This window comes from Sarcophilus harrisii, chromosome 2, assembly GCF_902635505.1.
Source record: "Sarcophilus harrisii chromosome 2, mSarHar1.11, whole genome shotgun sequence".
NCBI classification, from domain to species: Eukaryota; Metazoa; Chordata; class Mammalia; order Dasyuromorphia; family Dasyuridae; genus Sarcophilus; species Sarcophilus harrisii.
In genome coordinates this window covers 112,911,520-112,930,685 of record NC_045427.1, presented here as the reverse complement: position 1 = coordinate 112,930,685, position 19,166 = coordinate 112,911,520, and the positions used below count along the sequence as shown (strand labels likewise).

General features: G+C 32.3%; 1 protein-coding gene across 3 annotated transcripts in view; it reads right to left on the bottom strand.

Annotated features, from left to right (window-relative positions):
* Nucleotides 1-19,166, bottom strand: part of APLF (aprataxin and PNKP like factor) — a 55,705-nt gene that overhangs the window by 27,700 nt on the left and 8,839 nt on the right. Inside the window, exons 3-7 of one of the 3 annotated variants that reach the window (XM_031950594.1) lie at nt 12,901-13,067; nt 9,493-9,637; nt 8,901-9,030; nt 4,209-4,366; nt 2,299-2,660 (exon numbers count right to left, since the gene is read on the bottom strand). In XM_031950594.1, coding sequence (XP_031806454.1) covers nt 2,299-2,660; nt 4,209-4,366; nt 8,901-9,030; nt 9,493-9,637; nt 12,901-13,067 — 962 coding nt within the window. Of the gene's footprint in view, nt 1-2,298; nt 2,661-4,208; nt 4,367-4,484; nt 4,529-8,900; nt 9,031-9,492; nt 9,638-12,900; nt 13,068-19,166 lie in introns of all 3 variants that reach the window. The other 2 variants (XM_031950595.1, XM_031950596.1) reach the window with 2 other exon arrangements.

The following is a 19,166-nucleotide window of genomic DNA, read 5'->3' as shown; positions in this document are numbered from 1 at the left end:
GATACAGGTCAAGGCATTGAGAGTGGTCTGACTTGGTAGGGGTAGCTGGTGAGATAGTAGATAGAGCACAAGCAAGACCTGTAATCATAAAGATCTGAGTTTAAATCTGTCCTCAGACACCTGTGTGATGTTGGGCAAGTTATTTAACCTCTATTTGCCTCAGATACTCAATGATAAAATGGGGATAATAGCAACATCTACCTCACAGGTATTTTTAAGAATCAAATACAATAGTATTTGTAAAGAAAATTTAACAAAGTATGACATATTAGTGTTATACAAATGCTTAATTCCTTCTCCTCTCCAGGAATAAAAATAGGCCTTCATAAAAGCTGATGTTTCATCATGATATCAGAGGCCTTCTTGAGCTCTTGAAGGCTCTTGCTTAAAAAACAAACAAAAAGGAGAATAAAGGACATATTCTTTTACAAATGGTTCTAGAAGCATACTACCAGGCTTACTGAAAGAATCTTTTTTTCTCTCTTCCAATTCCTATTCTCATAGCTAGGGCTATTACTGACCCCTACTGTAAGAAATTAAATGTGCATGTTTAAGGAAATGACTTACATAGCTCATTTGTTTCCTAATGAAGCAAGTTTTAGTTATTAAAAAAAAAAAGTTTTGTTTTTAAAATTTTCTTCCTTTGTTAAAAATGAAAGGAACAATTGAATTCAATTGTAACTAAAGACCTTTTCAATTCTAAAAAATCATAATGAAGCATACATATAGTCCTGTTTATTCAAAAATAATACTTATAGAGAAAAGGGAGCTGGAGTTAATATGTTTCAGAGAAAAATTTCTTGAGCAGTCAGCATTCAACAGGGGAAAGCAGATTGTACCAATATCTCACTCTGTACAGCAAGATAAGCTCCAAATGGATACACAAAGGACAAACAAAAAGAGTGACATCATAAAGAAGAAAAACAAGGAAGAAATTAATTTTTGTGCTCTATGACTAGGGAAGAATTCATGTACAAATGAGAAACAGATCAGAAAAGATAAAATGGATAATTTTAATTATATAAAACAAAAGGTTTTTGCATAATCAAAATCAGTGCAATTAAAATTATAAGAATTAACTAGGAAAGAATATTTGCAGCAAGTTTTTCTGATAGAAAATTTATAATCACTTGTTAAAATGCTGGATTTTGTAGAACTGTTCACTATCTATCAATCCTGGATTCTCTCAGGAGAATCACTCATCTTAAATACCTATGCTGCTGCCCAACATAACTGCCTCTTCTTCTCCAACCCCTATTTGTTGAAAAGATTTTAGTTCGCAAACATATGGTGGTATCCACTTTTCAGGAAGAATATTTGAATATTACATTTACTGAAAAGTAGTTGTACAAACTATTTATAAGCTAGAAGTTTTTGGTGCTAAATTTGTTATTGATGCCAAATGTGGGCAAATTATTTATGCTCTTTCCAAGAGCTGAAAAAAAGATTTGCTTAGAGCTTTGTTTTGATCATGTGAACTTTGAACCAAAAATGGAAACAAGAGCAAGAGATCTAACACCTGGATATTGTAAATCTAGCTGTTACAGAAGACACTGAGCATTATCCAGAAAGAAAACTAAGGGTAAAGAAAGAAACAGTCATTCATAGAAGAAAACAAGTGTAGAGAGTCTGAGGAATGATGCACATGTTATCAAAGACAATAAAGACAGTGAAATCAAAACTTTAAGAAAGAAGTCAAGGGATTCATGTCTGCAATGTGCCACTGGAAGAGAGTACACTAGGTATTTCTTTTTTCTTTATAAATTGACCAGGTGACCTTGTTAGCTCTCAGAATTTATTTATCAACTTTATGAGCTCAAGACCATTACTACCTATTGCCTTCTGGGCATTTGAATTTCAACTCAATAGGTCTAAAACAACTCCTTATTCCCTCCTTGCTTCCCCAAAATTCACCTCGCTTCCAAACTTCTCTATTAAAAGTACCATCATTCTGCCAGTCACCCACATTCCCAATCACATCTTTGAAAACTAACTTATTTTCTAGACATATTCATTCAAGTTGCCAAATCTTGTCATTTAGATCTCCACAACATCTCTGACACATATCTCCTCTTCAATAAATTCCAATATACAACTATTGCTTCTAGGATTAAATAGAAACTCCTTTTTTTTCCCTTTTAAAGTTCTTTTATCTGATTATTTTTATCTGATATTATTTTCCAAACTAAAGCCTTTTTCATATTTCAGGGGATATGCTTTGTCCCCTAATATATCCAAATCCCTAGAATAATAAGTCTGGTAATATATAGTGTTCTATTATATGCAATCCATTTTTACCTGTAGCAACTTGTTCCATAAATGCAAGGTATTCTCCTGGGATGATTTTCCTCAGAATCTTGTGGAACAGCTATGCTTTTAATTGAACTTGAAGTCTCAGGGTCAGATCTCAGTTCAGGGTCAAATCTTTGGTCCTTATTCTGGAACAAGTTGTTATGGTGACTCTTGAGATTTCCAGAATCTTCTATGGACTCATATTTATCATATTCATCCATCTTTTTTCTTTTATTTCTAGGAGATGTTCTATGTTCATGGTCCTCATCATGGAGATTTTTATTGATTTGCTCTCCTGGGATTTCAGATTTTTTGGTGTTGGCCTTAGTCATCTTTGTTTTATTTACAACAGATGATTCATTCACTTCCTATAAAGACAAACCAAAAATAAGTAATGTATTTTTACTATCAGAAGCAGAAAGTTAGAGGATCTACTTTGTTCAGGCTCTCCATTGCATCCCCTAAAGCTGCATTTCCCAATCTTTACAGAGATGCCTAGAATACCAGACAGTTAAGTGATTTGCCTAGGACATATCGCTAGTACACTGCTTTACCTGAGTTGAAAAGATCAGACTTCAAAAGTTGAAATTTCAAAATTTTTTTTTTGTGAGTACCAAAATTGTCCATTTTTAAAAACATACTTTTTTCATTGCAACTATTTTCTACTTCAAGGAATTTATGATCTCAGTGACCTGGGTACATATTCCTTCCAAAAGGGCAGATCACATATCATCAATGCTTTCCTGAACTCTTTTTGACTGTCAGTCATTGAAAAAAGCATTTACTTAGCACCTACTATTTGCAAGGCACTGAGCTAAGCTCTAGGAATACAAAGAAAAGCAAAAGACAGTCCAGGCTTCAAGGAATTCAAAAGACAAATAGCAAGGGACATCAAAGGAGTCACAACTGGCATAATAAGGGCTTCCTCCCCTCAAGAAGGCTCCTTGTCTGTCATGATGCTCTCATGATGTGACTGGTCCATCTCCTTTCCTGATTATCCTATATACTACTTCTACCATACAATTCTTCCTTGATAACACAATCCAGTTTATTGTTTCCCTAGCTGTGCATATACATTGTTCTCCAGGTGTCTGACAAATTCATTTCATCAGAGATTATGGTAGCACATGACTCATAGAGCATCATTGTATGAATATTAGTAATGAAAAGATAAGCCTTTGTTTCAAGAAGTTTTGGATTGATGGAAATACTGGATAATTTCTTAACAGCAGTTTTTCTTATCTTCTTTGTCATACTAAATTCTGGGCCAGATTCACTGCCCAACTATGTCTGACCAGTGTCTATAACTAATGATAGACACAACCTTTCAGTTGACCATTCAACTATCTATCATAATTTAGACAACAAGCATTTCTCATCTACTTGTTGCTCCTAGGTGACTAGTTAGCTTGTTCTCTTTTGAGTGATTAAGGGTCTAATTTAGTATGCTCTCTTATATGTTGAGACTCAGTGCAATGATCACAATAACAAATTACAAACAGAAGCATCTGAAGGCTCTCAGAATCTAGAATTCCTCTTCCATTTGAACTTTGTGCCAAACCCCCTCACTAGTTCAAACACCTGCAAATCCCCGTACTTTATACCTCACTTAATATTAAAAATCAATAAATAAAAACTTTTGTGTTCTTTAAAGGAATCTTTTATGATTTTTGACAAATGACTAGGAGTTACCTTATTGGAAGAAAATCTTTAGGTAGAACTTTGCTCTTTTTCTTTTCTGTAGTCCAGAAACCAAAAGTAATGTAGGATTTTGTACTATCTAGATATTTTAGTAAATATATTACTGTAACAAAGAAACTCTAAAGATTTTTGTTTCACATTGACATGCTATAATATACTCTTCCTACATAGAACACCTATGGGAACAAAAGAAAAGAAAAAATTTTAAATATTACCTTTGATGAACTGGTTGAGTATTCCTGATCAGATACTCTGCATTCTTTCTTTAGGTCTTGCTCTGCTTCAATATTTTCTGAATTTCCCGAAGACAAGCTTTTTTTCCTTTTTGATGATGTTGGAAGCATGTTCATTCTTCCCTTTGTTATTCCATCATCTTAAAAAATAAATTATATACTATACACTTCACTAAGTAATTAACAAGCTAATTTTTCATTTATATTAATGTCAAGTTGTCTTATAACTATTTACAAATCTGTTTTGAATTTCAATACCTGATGTTTCTAGTTGAGAGTCATAAGCAAATAGGATCATTGATCTAGAATGGAAAGTGATTTCAACAATTAGTCCAAGACCTTCCTTTCACAAATGTAGAAATGAAAGCCTAGAAAAGTGAATCCAAACTCAGGACCTGTGCAAAATTATTGTTCTCTTATGGGAAAGAGTTTTTAATACAACCATGTTAATACACTCTGTATATGTGTGGGCATTAAGGAGATAAATGTCATTTTAATGTAGATTATGACCTCAACCTCCAAATGATAATTCAAAATTTTATCAATAAAGAAACTATGGCTTAATATGCTTTTGTGTGTGTGTGTGTGTGTGTGTGTGTGTGTATGTGCGTGTGTGTGTGCCTCTCCCTCATTTCAATCCAATTTATTTGCATATCATGGCATCATCTCACTGATGTTTCTTCAAGAACAAAGGACAAACAACAATTCAACACAGTCACAATTCAGAATAATCTAGTGCATTCTGTTTATATTAAATATAAAGTTTGCTTTGTTAAGAGTAGAAAATGTCATTTTTAACTTATGTGCTCTTCAGTGCAAAGCCCAAAGTCTGTACCATAGTCAGCACGTAACCACTAGCTGCTGATTGACTATTGATCTTGATAGCACTTTAATATAAGTTAGGAATACAGTTGTCTAGAGTATCACATAGCTTCTTTCATGGAATTTAAAAGCACGAAGTAACAGGAGTTGACTTTTATATAACTGATTATACCAAGTATAATACACATATTATTTCATTTGACATTCAAAGTAATCTTGTGAGATTAGTAATGGTGAGGTTAGTTAGTAGTGGCTTGCCAGTTAGCAATGAGGTATAGAAGATATGAACCTCTGACACATAGTATAGGAAAAAAAGATTTAATGGATCTTGATGTCAGGGGGCTTGGATTCAAATTCTGCTTCTAATGCTTAATACCTGTGTAACCTCAGGTCAAACACTTAATTTCTTTGGGCCTCAGTGTCCTCATCTGCAAAAATGAAGAGGTAGGAGGTTAGGTGGCCTTTAAGATCTCCTACAATTCCACATTGGTGATCCATAGATACTAACCCTGTGACTATGGGCAAGTCTCTTAATCTCTCAAGGACCCTGGCAACTTTGTAAAACTAAATTACAGATGAACAGCTCTTCTGCATTGGTGGAGGGTAATTCTGCACCAGCAGTTCTCTGTATGGATGATATAATTAGTACTTCCCTTTCCAATTTAAAAAAAAAATATATATATATATATATATATATGTGTGTGTATATATATATATATATATATTTCTAAAATGAGGAAATTGAATCTGATTTTTCTAACTAATTTCTCTGTGATCACACAGCTACTAAGTTGGTGCTGGACTTAATCCCTGTGAATATTATTTATATTCTTTGATGATTCTAGAGATTCTGCAGGATTCTATGGAGCCTCAAATCACCCATATGAACATCATTATTACTGTACAATATATCCAATATACTGTACAAAGTGTTACTACAGTCCAAATCTGTACAGAATTAAAAGCAACCTGAAATTTAAAATGTAGAAAAAATTCTTCTTACTTAATCAGTAATTGCTTTATCTATTCCTCACACAAGGAATTCCATCTCCTATTTCTGTGAATTTGCCACCCCCAATGCCTTAAGCCTGGAATTCTTTATTCTTAATTGTATCTCATATAATTCCTTTCTTCCTTAATGATATATTCCTTAATATCACCTACTTGAAGCCTTTCTTGATACCTACCATCATTAATGTCCTCCTTCCTATGCTACTTTGTATTTGTTTACTTGTATCCTCTTCATATTTATTATGTATATAGATATGCCTCCTTCCCTCCCAGGCCCCTCCCCTCATCTATCTATCTCTATCTAAATGTAACTGTCTCTCCCACTAAAATCCCCTTGAGGACAGGATAATTTCATGTTTTGTATCTGTATCTCCCTGCTACATAGCAGGTGCTTAATAACTAATTTTGAAGTCTATACCAGAAAATATCTTCCTGCCTTAAAAAAATAAAACATTTAATACAAGAAGGTATGTCAGAAGAATCACATCCTAATAGCATAAACTTCTAAGAAAAGGACAGACCTGAGCACAAACCGTTTTTTTCATTTATTTTGAAAATCTTTTTCATTTAAATACATACATTATGTTCTACATTAATATATGTTGAAAACATGATCAAAATGATCTCATTTTCCAAAGAATAACATACAAAAAGGTGCTTTAAATTCAATCTGGCACCCTGTCAAGTTGAAAATAATAACTGATAGTAATTTTGGGGAAAATATATTTTAACCAATTATGAACAATGTCATGTGAGCAACATAAAACAGAAGTAATTTGTTGAATAAATTGCACCAAAAAATGAATTGCTAGGCAGAGGACAGTCCATTTTAGTATAACTGTTTGTCAGGTTATCTTAAATAATAACAAAGTTTCTATTTAAGATCTACTCTGATTTTTGGGTTCTCAAAGGTCATCCCATCCAAACACAAACTCGCTGTGGGAAATTCTAATAAGCTGAAAGGGCTTCAAGTAGAATTTTCAGTGAACATTTTAAAGTATCTACCAGGTTCCATGCTATGTGTTAAATACCAATGATAATTATAATCCCTTCCCAAAGGAACTCACTTCCTAATGAGGTACATGTGTACATGTTATCAAGTGTATATTAAGAGATTAAGAGAGACTGTGATTTCATTATTATGGAGGACTTGGTAAGGAACTTCTTCTACCTATGCAGATCAGCATCTTCTTTGTGACCTTAAGAGTGAGAGCTGCCTAAACCACTGACAGTTTAAGAGTATGCAGAGTTGCACAGACAGCAGGTATCAGTCACAACTTGAACTCGGGTCTATCTAGTTCCAAGGCTAGCTCTTTATGCACTGCATCAGTGGTATCAATTTTAGACAGCAATGGGGACCAATAACCCACACATCAGAATCGTTGCAGCCACATACTGACTTAGAAAATCACAAATTGTTATTATCTATGTTCTACTATATTTTTATTTATTTTGTTAAATATTTCCCAATTACATTTTAATATGGCTCCAGTTCAAACGGTAGTTCTGAGACTGCAATGACCCACAGATCATGCTTTGCAGTGTCTCATGCTGCCTCTCAAGTATATATAAGTATAAAAAATATTAAAAATATATATATAAAGTTATTAACTACACAGTGGCTTTTGAGAGAAGGCACTAGCAAAAAGTTAGTTAGGCTATCAGGAAAGAGTAACTCAGAAGGACTCAACCACAGGAGCTTGTAATTCAAATCCAAAAAATTAGATTTTCTATCTCCAGGCTATCAATTCAGTATAGAGGGGAGGAGATAAAGCTGAAAAAAATTCCCAGCAGAGGAGGCTTTTGAACTAAATCTTGAAAGAATCCAGGGATGTCAAGAGACAAAGGGCCATTTCAGAAACTGGGACAACAAAGGCACTAGAGAGGTGGCACATAGTGCGGATCAGCATATCGATCATTATTGCTAGATCATAAAGTATATGAAGAAAAGAAAAATGAGAGGAAAATGGGAAATGTGGGAAAGGGTCAGGTGTTGAAGAGCTCTTAGTGCCAAATACAGGTTTCTCCCAAATGTAATGCTGTTTTAAGACTGCACTATAAAATCCCTCCTGATTTTAAACTCTGTTGTTCACAATCCAAGGTAAAGTTCATAAAAAAGCATGATTTTTTTTCCCTAATTAGTCAAGTGAAAAACAACAGTTGACTATAAAAAGAATATTGCTCTTTTTTGGTGTTTAAAAAAAATCGAGACTAGAAGTCTAGAGATCTAAGTTCTGGCCCTGGGAGCCAATAATTGTGTAAAATGATCTTGAACAAGCCTTTTAACTTCTCTGAGACTGTTTCTTCAACTGTAAAATAACACTTTGGACTAGAGTACCCTCAAGGACCTTGAGAACTCAAAAATTCTACAATTCTGCTAACACAGTAATAAAGCAACAAGACTTCTGAACTGTTTATAGTGTTTATACATTTTCATATCTTACTAGACTGAAATTTGCAAGATCAACTCTATGAAGACTGATAACTATTTTAGCATAATATATCTCCAACTGAGGTAGCTGCCAACAGATGAACAGAGATAACTAGTAGTATGGATCAACTTGTTAGGCTTTGAATTTCTATTAGCATGACAAATTTAGTATCATAGATATAATAGAAAGAAATCTCATTTCAAAAATAATCAGTTAAACACAAATGATAAAAATATGTATTTTAACCTAATCTTTGTGTGAATTTCTAAAATTATTTTAATATTTAAGATTGAAAATTATGATTTAGAACTCATATTAATTATGATAGTTAAATTCTTTCACAAAAATTTAAGTAATGTGCTTAATATTTAACTTAAAAGGTCTATTAATAGCAGAAAGATCAATTTACCTTCCTGGGCAAATGGTACCTCAAGGTTTTGAACATTTAGATATCCCTGAACCATCCAAGCTGGGAGGATTCGTTTCCTCTGGCCAGAGTTTGGTTGCTCATTGCTGTTTCTATATTTTTCAGGAAAAAGCTGAAAAGGCATTTATTTAATAAAATTAGAAGTTATGTGGTAGACTAAAGGATGCATGATTTCATCAAGCAGAACTCCACTTTGACAACAGGATTTGATGCAGGTCTTACGAACTCTGACCCCAACACTCTATCTTGTATACTATGTTCATAGTGCCTCTCCTAGTAATACTATTTGTAAATAATTTACCAATACAGCGATTCTTGTAAATTAAGGATTAGTAATTTTATATAGAAACATAAATAATCCATTATTAACCATTCAAAAGTTGCTAAATGTTTTGAATGAACTCGCCACCTTTGTATACTTTTAAAATGTTTTGACATTTCTTTAAAAGATTAGCTTGAAAGGTAGGTCAAATACAGAAATCCATGTTGCCTTTTTTATCATAACTAGTTCTACTTCTCTCCTGTCCAATAAAAGAACTTCTAAAAGTTGGATCAAATCTTAAAAAGTTCTCACCCAATTATTCTGGGGTACAGTGACTGGCATGGCTACTTTTGCTGTTTCCTCCAACTCTGAGAATTGGCTCAAATTAATATGTTTGGTACAATGTGATGGTGGTTCCGATGGAAAACTATCATCTTCATCAAGCATCTGACTATTTCTATAAAGTAAAAAGTTCATTTGTTAGTAAATTACAAACTAAGAAACGTATGTCATTATGAAAAAATTTTAACTATCACACTATAAAAAAGGTTTTTCTAGGATCAATTGGTAGGCATTATGGATCATTCTCTCAAAATTAATCATTCAAAAGTCAAGTTTATTGTGTGGTATAAACCACCTATTTGATAAAGTGCAAACTTTAAAGCACCACTTAAATTCTCTAGCTGCTATGCACTGGGGATGCACAGACAAGAACAGTCCCTGCCTTAAAGAGCTTACAGTCTATTGGGGGAAGGAAAATAGGACATATAGATTCAAATCAAATACAAAATAATTTAAAGGGTATGTTATAGAACTTGAGGGAATGAGTAATTGTGAAGGATAAGCTTCCTGTAAAAAATGACACAAGAGCTAAGCTTTGCAGAAAAGTTAAAAATTCTAAGAGGAAAAATATAGAAGTATAATAAGTACAATCTGTACTATGGCACAGAGACAGGGAATAGAGTGCTACATAGGGAACAAGCAAACCAGTTAGCTGTTAACATAGACTATATAAAAGAGTTATGTGCAATAAGCCCAGAAAAATAGGCAGGGACTAGATTATGAAGCTCTTTAAATAGTCTAAGAATTATGTACTTCTAAAGACAATTCAGTGGAACTGCTTGAACAAGGAAGAAATAGTCAGATTTGTGCTTTGGAGAATATCAATTTAACAGCTCTGCAAAGATGACATAGGAAGGACGAGAGGGTGAGAGAGAAAGAGGGGGGTGGGAATGAAAAGGAAGAGGAGGAAGAAAAATAAAGAAGGAAAGAAGGAAGAGAGAGACAAAGAGGAAGAAAAGAGGAGGGGACAGAGAGACAGAAAAGGGGGAAAAGAGGAGGGAGAGGAAATTTGGATCCTGATGGAGCTTTTTATCATACAATAATAAATAAAATTCTAGTAAAACAAAATTCTAAAAATCACCATGTTTTTCACATGTCCTTCCCTAAAAAAAAAAAATTTAATGGAACAATCTGAACATTTGATTTCTATTAACTATTTCACAGAATAATTTGAAGTTAATGGGAGTACCCATGAGGAGAGCACTGATTTAAAATTAATCAAAAATAAACATAAAACATTCTTGAAATTATAACATAAATCGATAGTAAGCAGGCTTTGATTTTTTAAAAATATAGTTTCATGCAATTTTCAGGAACATTTCTGAATTTAATCAAGGTATAAATATATGAGAATCCAGGTCTGAGAAATAACAAAACAAAAACAATGCAGTAAGTTATATTTTGAGGGAAATTAATTTAGAATTAACAAGTCAGTAAAATTAAATCAAAGCAGGAAATATAACAGAAAGATAAATAAAAGAAATAAAATTTATAGAAAAGACAAATAAGAGAAAGTATGTAAAGTTAGGAAGAGGACTGGTCTTATTATTTTAAAGAGACAGAAAATTTGGTAGCCCATTTTTATCAACAAATCAAAAGAATTAATTCACTATTCCCACTAATTTTCTGAATCATATATGCAATAACATCTGGGTCTCTACAGGGACATGGAAAACTCATATTTATTCAAGAAAAATAAGAGAACAACTTTTCCCCAAAAAATCACTTCAAGCAAAACTAAAAATTCATTTCAAAAGGAAAATCTGAAATTTTTTTATGACGTGGAATTATGTACATTACTTTTAAAAAGTTATATAGTTTAAATTATTCTTTTAAAAGATACTTATTTTTATTATTATCTTACATTTAAGAGATTCAGAGAAAAGATGTGAAGAGAAAATAAGTCCTCTAAATAAGGAAAATAAAATGAGAAGATTAAGTTTCTTTTATTTAAGCTTGTAGAGAAATATTCAAAAATTACAGGTTTTATATGGTATTTGTAAAGTTTACCACTCCTTTCTACATTCTTTCTACCATAGCAACAAAGCACTATATATTACTGAAGTTTGAAAAAAAACCCACACAGTAGTGCTTTGAGTTTCATTTTCAGTAATTTTCATAGACTTCAAGTCCCAATACTAATTCACTCAGACCCTGGACCTGTGTTGATGTGTACAGATATACCAAAGACTACCAAGTATACCATAATTTTTAAATTGACAAAGATTTTGAATAACTTTAATCAAATAATACACATAAATTGGTTTTGAGAGGCCCAATATTTCCTTGACTTTTCCTAAAGCACTTATTAAAACTTAATTTTTGGAGTTCAATTTATAGGGCAAAGAAGTGGTTATTAATGTTTCATATCAACAGCCAGTCCATTTCTTTAGAAATAGTAACCCATTCCAGTGTTGGTTATGAAAATATACACACTTTTAAAACTGTAGAAAAGCTCATACTTTTAAAAAAATAAGATATACTGTCCCAGAGAAGAGTTCCCATTTTAAAAATGAATACACAAACTGATAACAGTTATTTCATTTAACTGAAATATTAAAATCATTCTCAATTTCTCAGAAATAGAACTAAGAAAAATTGGTAGAAGTTGCAGAAAAGTTTGAGGGGAAAAAAATCTCCTAATAATTAAAATCCTGGTAGTCTACCTAGGGATATAGAGGTTTCCTCACCAGCAACCTTACAAGTAGAAGTTTGACGATTACTAATTGAGGATGTGATTTTTAGTCAGGAATAAGATGAACAAGATCAGTCAGTGATCCTTTACAACTCAAATTATGTGATTCTTTTCTACTGCAGGATTTTTTTTTCATTTATTCATAAAGCCTCAGAGTACCAGGGATATGAGTTTTAAATTATAATAAATATCTGATATTCATTAATTTCTTAATTTTTCAGCTTTCTTATTGTATTCTTTTTAGGAAAAGGGATCAAAGACAAAGCATACTGCTCTTATAATGAAGACAGGGAATAATTATAAAATTTAAAAGGGAACAGTTGTAAAATTTAAAAGACAAAGTACAAATGAAGGAAATATTTGTTCTACTGAAGTCAATTTAACTTTTGGCTCTAGGCTTCACATTTAGCTTTCTTTACCTGAAAATAAATCTATTCTTATGGAAAATGGTAAGCACAAATTGCAGATAACCTTGATCACTTTTTAGGTATAACAACTGCTTATAGAGTCAGAGATTTTCTAGGAAAACAGTCTCTTAAAAAATCACTCAAATACTTAATTTCTTATAGAGTTCATCTCAAAATAGTTTCAGGTTAAGTATTTATGGGCTTAATTAACACCTGTAAGTAAGAAACTATATGGTAAATAGCACTCTTTACCATCATTAAATTAGAAGATCTTACCGTAAAGTACATTCAGTTTCAGAATGTGTAGAGAAAACATAAAAAATGTATTTGTCAACTAATAAAGAAAAACTATCTCCAGGATTCAACCAATGCCATTTATTTGTCTCCAATGGCAATAACTGGCTCTTTTCAGAGGACCGATAAAAACAAGGATTTACATGGATCTGCCAAACAGAAAAATAACAATAAAAAATATGCTATAATTTCCTTAAGCCCAATTATCACTTCTTAAAAGCATACCAAAATAAAACCATATAGAAAAAGATATAACATTCACAAAATATATATTTAGGCATAAAGTTGGTCCTAGATATTGTCAAATAGAACATACTGACCACATCATTATATCTATGTATAGTGTCATATCTTATATTGTTGCTGTTATTCAGTTATTTCAGTCACATCTGACTCTGTGACCCCATTTGAGGTCTTCTTGGCAAGGATACTGGAATGTTTTGCCATTATATACTTGCTGAGGGAGGAATGGTAAGGAGAGGGAGAGGGAGAGAAAGTTCTGCTGTTACCCCATAGAAGTGACAATGCAAAGGAAGAGCAAGTATATTAGGAAGCTTAGGTTGGTAAACAAATATATTCATACTCACTTGTCCCTTTTCACCCAAAAAAAGACTACATAAATTCAAGAAAATACAGTAAGTAAATTTATAACCCTATAAATATTTTAACACGAAAACTAATTCCTGAAAAATTCTCAATCTAAAAATCTTATATTTAAGAAATGACTTCTCTACTACACCCTCTGTCTCAAAATTTTCAAGTAAGATTAAAGAATAAAAACTGAGAAATTAGTTGAACAAAGGTCTAATATTGGAGAGCTTTTCAGCTCAATTTGAATTGGGTCCTTATGAAATAATTTTTTAAAAGTAAATTGTAATAATATTTTAAAATGCAAGTAAAAATATATTATAAAGCCAAATAAGTGACTTGACTTGGGGTTCTGTATTACTATGTAATTCTATATCACCACTTTGCATTGCCTATGCCACTGCTTTCCTTTCTTAGTATACATGACAGTTGATGTAATAGTTTACAGACCTATTACATGCTAAAAGACTTGAAACTGGTTATTATCTTTTTTCACTTTTTTAAATTTTGAGCTCAACAAATAGCAAATATTTTCATAAACAATGTAGAACAAAAAAGAATATTGTACATATAGGCACAAATCTCTATTGTATTCGAGTTGCCTAGTTTTTAAAGTATATAATAAATTCAATATATTAAATATACAATACATCGAAAACATTACACTGAATTCAATACTTTCAATTCAGTTATTTACAAAGTTGACTCACCTGTCTATTATTTCCTACTAATGATCTTCAAATATCTGCAGTCATTTTTGTAGTATTCCAATAGCATTCATTTTATAGTTTTCTATTTTTTTTTCATTTTGGTAACCCTAGACTTGCTGTCTCCCTGCATTCCTCCTCCATCAAAATGAAAGAAAACAAAACCCCTGTATCAAATATGCATATTGAAATTAATAGTTTTATATATATAGTAGTATATATATAATATAAATTATATATATATATATAATTTATATGTAATATATACAATATAAATATATATATATAAGTATATATATATATATATAAATAAAATAGTCACTATTGATAGTAACTGAAAATATCTCATTCTGTACATTGAGCTTAGCACCTCTCATCTACTCATGAAATGAATATTATGTTCACCATCAGTCCCATGGAATTATAGTTGATCATTGTATTGATCAGTCCTTAGCAGTTAATTGTTTTTCTCTAGAATACTGATGTCATTTTATATAACTTCAGTTTCCTTCATTATGCTTCAGTTCATGCAAGTCTTCCCAAGTTTGTCTGAAATTATTACTTTTGTCATTCCTTCCAATAAAATATTTTGGTACATTTATATACCACAATTTGTTCAGCCACTCCCCAACTGATGGGGAACCAGTTCTTTCCTAAAATAAAAAGAATTGCTATAAATATCTATGCATAAGGTATTTTTCTTCATTTGACTATCTTAGGAATAGAGTGAGGGACCCACTCTAGTAGTGAGTCATAGGGTATGCACAGATTAGTACTTTGTAAATATAATCCCACATTTCTTTCCAAAATAACGGAGTCAATTTATAGCTCCAACAGTGTGCTAGTGTGCCTATTTTTTTCTTGTAGCTCTACCAACTTTTATTTATTATTTTCCATTTTTGTTATCTTTGACAACCTGATCAATATGAAATGGGTTTGCATTTAATGAATTTGTATCTAATTAATAATGATTTTGAACATGTTTTCATGTGTATTGATAGTTTGGAAGAAATACCTTTGATAAAAAAGATCACAAAAGATTTTTAAAAATTGATTTGATAAAAATAAAAAGCTTGTGCAGAAATCAAACTAATGCAGTTCAAATTAGGTAACTGAAGGAACAGAAACCCTGCAACAAAAGATCTCATATCCAAAATACATAAAGGGCTGATTCAAATGTATAAGAACAAGAGCTATTCCCAATAAAGGAAGAAATATAGGTTGTTAACAATTATATGAAGAAAAGAGGACAAGATGGAGTTTGTAATAAACAGATTCAAATTTTTTTTTGGTGAAGTCTGAGATGAAATCTTCATCATAAAGGGGAGTTTTTGAAGGAACAAAAAGGTCTATAATAGGTGATGTGGTAAAACAGGCATAAATTAGGGTAAAATATTAGGATTACTTTGCTGTACTAAAGACCCAATGAAGATTAGCTAGAACAAATTTAAAGTCAACCCAATCAGCATGGTTTCATTATTTTCTCTAATTTTGTTCACAACAAGTGAGGAGGAATGAAACAAATGGATAGTGAGAATAACAGTATTATGTCAAGGTATGATCATCAACAGAATAAAGGAGAGATTCAAGAGTGGAGGAGAGTGTAAAGTTAAAAACTAATTCATCAAGTATTTAAAATTGGGAAAGAAGGAGAGTATAGATAGAGCAGGAATTGTCAGGGACAACAAAGGGTCCCCTAAATAATAACTCTTTTTTGACTTGCCATAGTTTCTAGAAACACTACACCAAGAACATGCAGGAGGCCCTGAATGTATCAAAGATGAAATTTTTCCAAGCTGACATAATTTGTAGTTTGCATCTCAAACATCTCTGTGTGTCCTTAGGAGTCAAGATAGGTGCCAGTCAATCTGCATTAGACTGTGAAATTGATTTGCAGCTGGGACCCTTATAGATAAGCAGACCATCCTGTCTTCATAATCTCCTACTTCTCAAGAAAGAAGAATGCAGCTTTTGCCATTGCATTGCTCCTTCCTTTTGTGAGAGATTTTGTCCTTTCCCCCTTTTATGCCATACTCCTTTAGGTGGAGATTTCTTTTTTCTCTTTCTTTTGTTGTACTATCCTAAACATGCAAAATTTTGTGAGGATTATAAAACTCTTTGGGTTTCATATACATGTTCATTTCTCATATAATTAACCTAGTTTTAACATTTTCATGAAGTTATGATTGCTTGTTGACAAGACAGAGGGACTGGAGGTCATGATCATGGATGATCAAGTGTCCTCTTCATTTCTTCTTTGGTTACTCTATCTGCAAGATTACCATTAACGGTAAGATGGTTGATTACAAGCAGCTATCTAGGGGATCTCTTCTAACACTCCCCACCTCCCCAAACACTTTTAAAATAATTGCCTCAAATCAAATTTTAAAGTGGCAGAAGTCAACAAAAGATTTGGGTGAGAAATATTCTAGCTTACGAAAACTTAACAGATCAACAGAAATCTGTAATAGTGGGGAGGAGTCTTGTCCAGAACACACACATGCAAAGACATCAACTGTGACCAGAGCATCAGCAGAAGCTTCAGAAACTCTCAGCCCAGATTCAGTAAAGAGGGTTAGACAATTGGTCAGAAAAATATTACAGGGGAACTTTTGTGGGCACTGGATACACCTGGAGCTGACTGGCAAGTCTATTGCCCTTACAGAGTATTAAATCACAATTTCAAGGTAGAAAAGAGTGTTGGCGGTCTGTCACAACGAAGCAGAGGCTCTGGTCACAGTTTCAAAACAAAAAAAGCACTAATACTGGTAGATGTAGAGAACCAAGTATCCTTTCTGGATAAAGATGAGAATAAAAATCAGAAGAGAAGTGACCATACCTCACCATTTTAGAAGAATCAAAATTTGCAGAGCCCCAGAACTAATTCTTAAAATAGCTGTACAAAAAGCTCTAATGCTTAGTACAGTGCTCCTTCCACTCGCAGGGGAAGAGAGTTCAACTTTAAGTTTCAAGTCAAGAAATATGTTGGAAAATTAAGCAAACGGAAAGAGAATTGATTATAACAAGCCACTATGGGCCAGGGGAAGTTGTTATTTGTTATTCAGTCATTTTCAGTCAGTTAATTCTTTGTGACTCTAGTTGGAGTTTTCTTGGCAAAAGGTTTGCCATTTCCTCCTCCAGCTCATTTTACAAATGAGAAAATTGAGGCAAATTAGGTTGAGTGACTTGTCCAAGTTCATACAGCTTTGAAGGGTCTGAGGCCAGATTTGAACTCTAGAAGACAATTCTTCAGGCCCAGAACTATTCCTACTGGACCATCACCTGACCTGAGCTGGGACGGTCCTTCCTTAGCTCCATGTGAGCAGGATCCAACTTTAACTTAAATTTCAAAGTTAGAAATATATTGGAAAAATAAGAAAACAACAGAAAATTTATTTTACAATAAAATGTATTATGGTGGCAGGGGAAATCAAGAAATAAACTCAGAAGAAAACAGTAATATAAAAAAAAAATTATCAAGAAAAAAAATCTCAAAGAAAAATGCAAATTGGTTCCAAACCTAACAAGAATTCTTGGAAAAGTTAAAGAAAGCAGTAAGAATGGTAGAGGGAAAAGTAATGAATGGAAAAAGTAATGAGAGTGATGCAAATATATATAAACAGAGAATTAACAGCTTGATAAAATCAGCACAAAAGAGTTTTGAAGAAAATTGCACCTTAAAAACAGAACTGGTCAAATTACTTTTTTAAAAGGCACAAAAATCCACTGAAGGAAATAACTTAAAAATTAGAATTGGGCAAATGGAAGCTAATGACTCCATGAGACACCACAAAATAATAAAACCAAGTCAAAAGAAAGAAAAAAAATACAAGAAAACATGAAAAATTCATTGGAAAAATAACTGACCCAGAAAAAAGATAAAAGAGAGATAATTTAAGAAGGAATGAACTACCTGAAAAACATGATCAAAGAAAGAGCTTAGACATCATATCTCAGGAAATTATCAAAAAAACAAAAAACAAAAAACAGAAAAACAAAAAAAACCTACCCCAACATCTTAGATCCAAAAGGCAAAATAGAAATTCAAAGAATCAATCATCATCTGAAAGAGATCCCAAAATGAAAACTCTCAGGAATATTATAGTCAAACTCCAGAGTTCCCAGATTATAGAAAAAATACACCAAGCAGCCATAAAGGAATCACTGAAATATCAAGGAACCACAATCAAAATATATTAAGATTTAGCAACTTCCATGATGAAGAAGTGGAGAGTTTGGAATGTGATATTCCAGAAGGCAAAGGAGTTAGGATTATAACTAATAATTTGTCCAACAAAATAGAGTATAATCCTTCATCAAGAAAAATAGACATTTAATGAAGTAGAGAACTTCTAAGTATTCATGACAAAAAGAGTTAAATTGAAAATTTGACATTCTCAAAAAACATATGTAAAGGTAAACATGAAAGAATAATCAAAAAGGAATCAATATAGGTTAAACTGTTTACATTCTTATGTGAGAACACTGTAGAGGGTCAGGAGGTAAGAATCCATTCCAGATCTTGAATCTTATAATAACTTGGCTTATCAAAATCCCTTTTCTATTATTAATAGCAGAGACATGCTTGGTAATACTATAAATTAGAAATCTAGCTACTGAAACAAAATGCAAATACTACTCAATGGATTAAAGGCAAACCTTTGAATTTAGGACAGGAAAAACAGTTCACAATGAGATAAAGGCATTTGGGGAGAAAGATACTTGAGACAATGGTTTAATAAATTTTACTCTGATGTATATCTTTACATTTCTAAGTAACCAAGATCTGGGGCTTAAAGGGCTTAATCATTTACATCACAATAGATCTTGTTTGGTTATAGGAATTTCGAAAGAATGTACTTTGTAGCAAATCTATAAGCATTTAAGGTGTATATATATTCGTAGTCCTGAACAATAAAATTTGAAAAGTTTTAACTGAATTCTTTTGCCTGG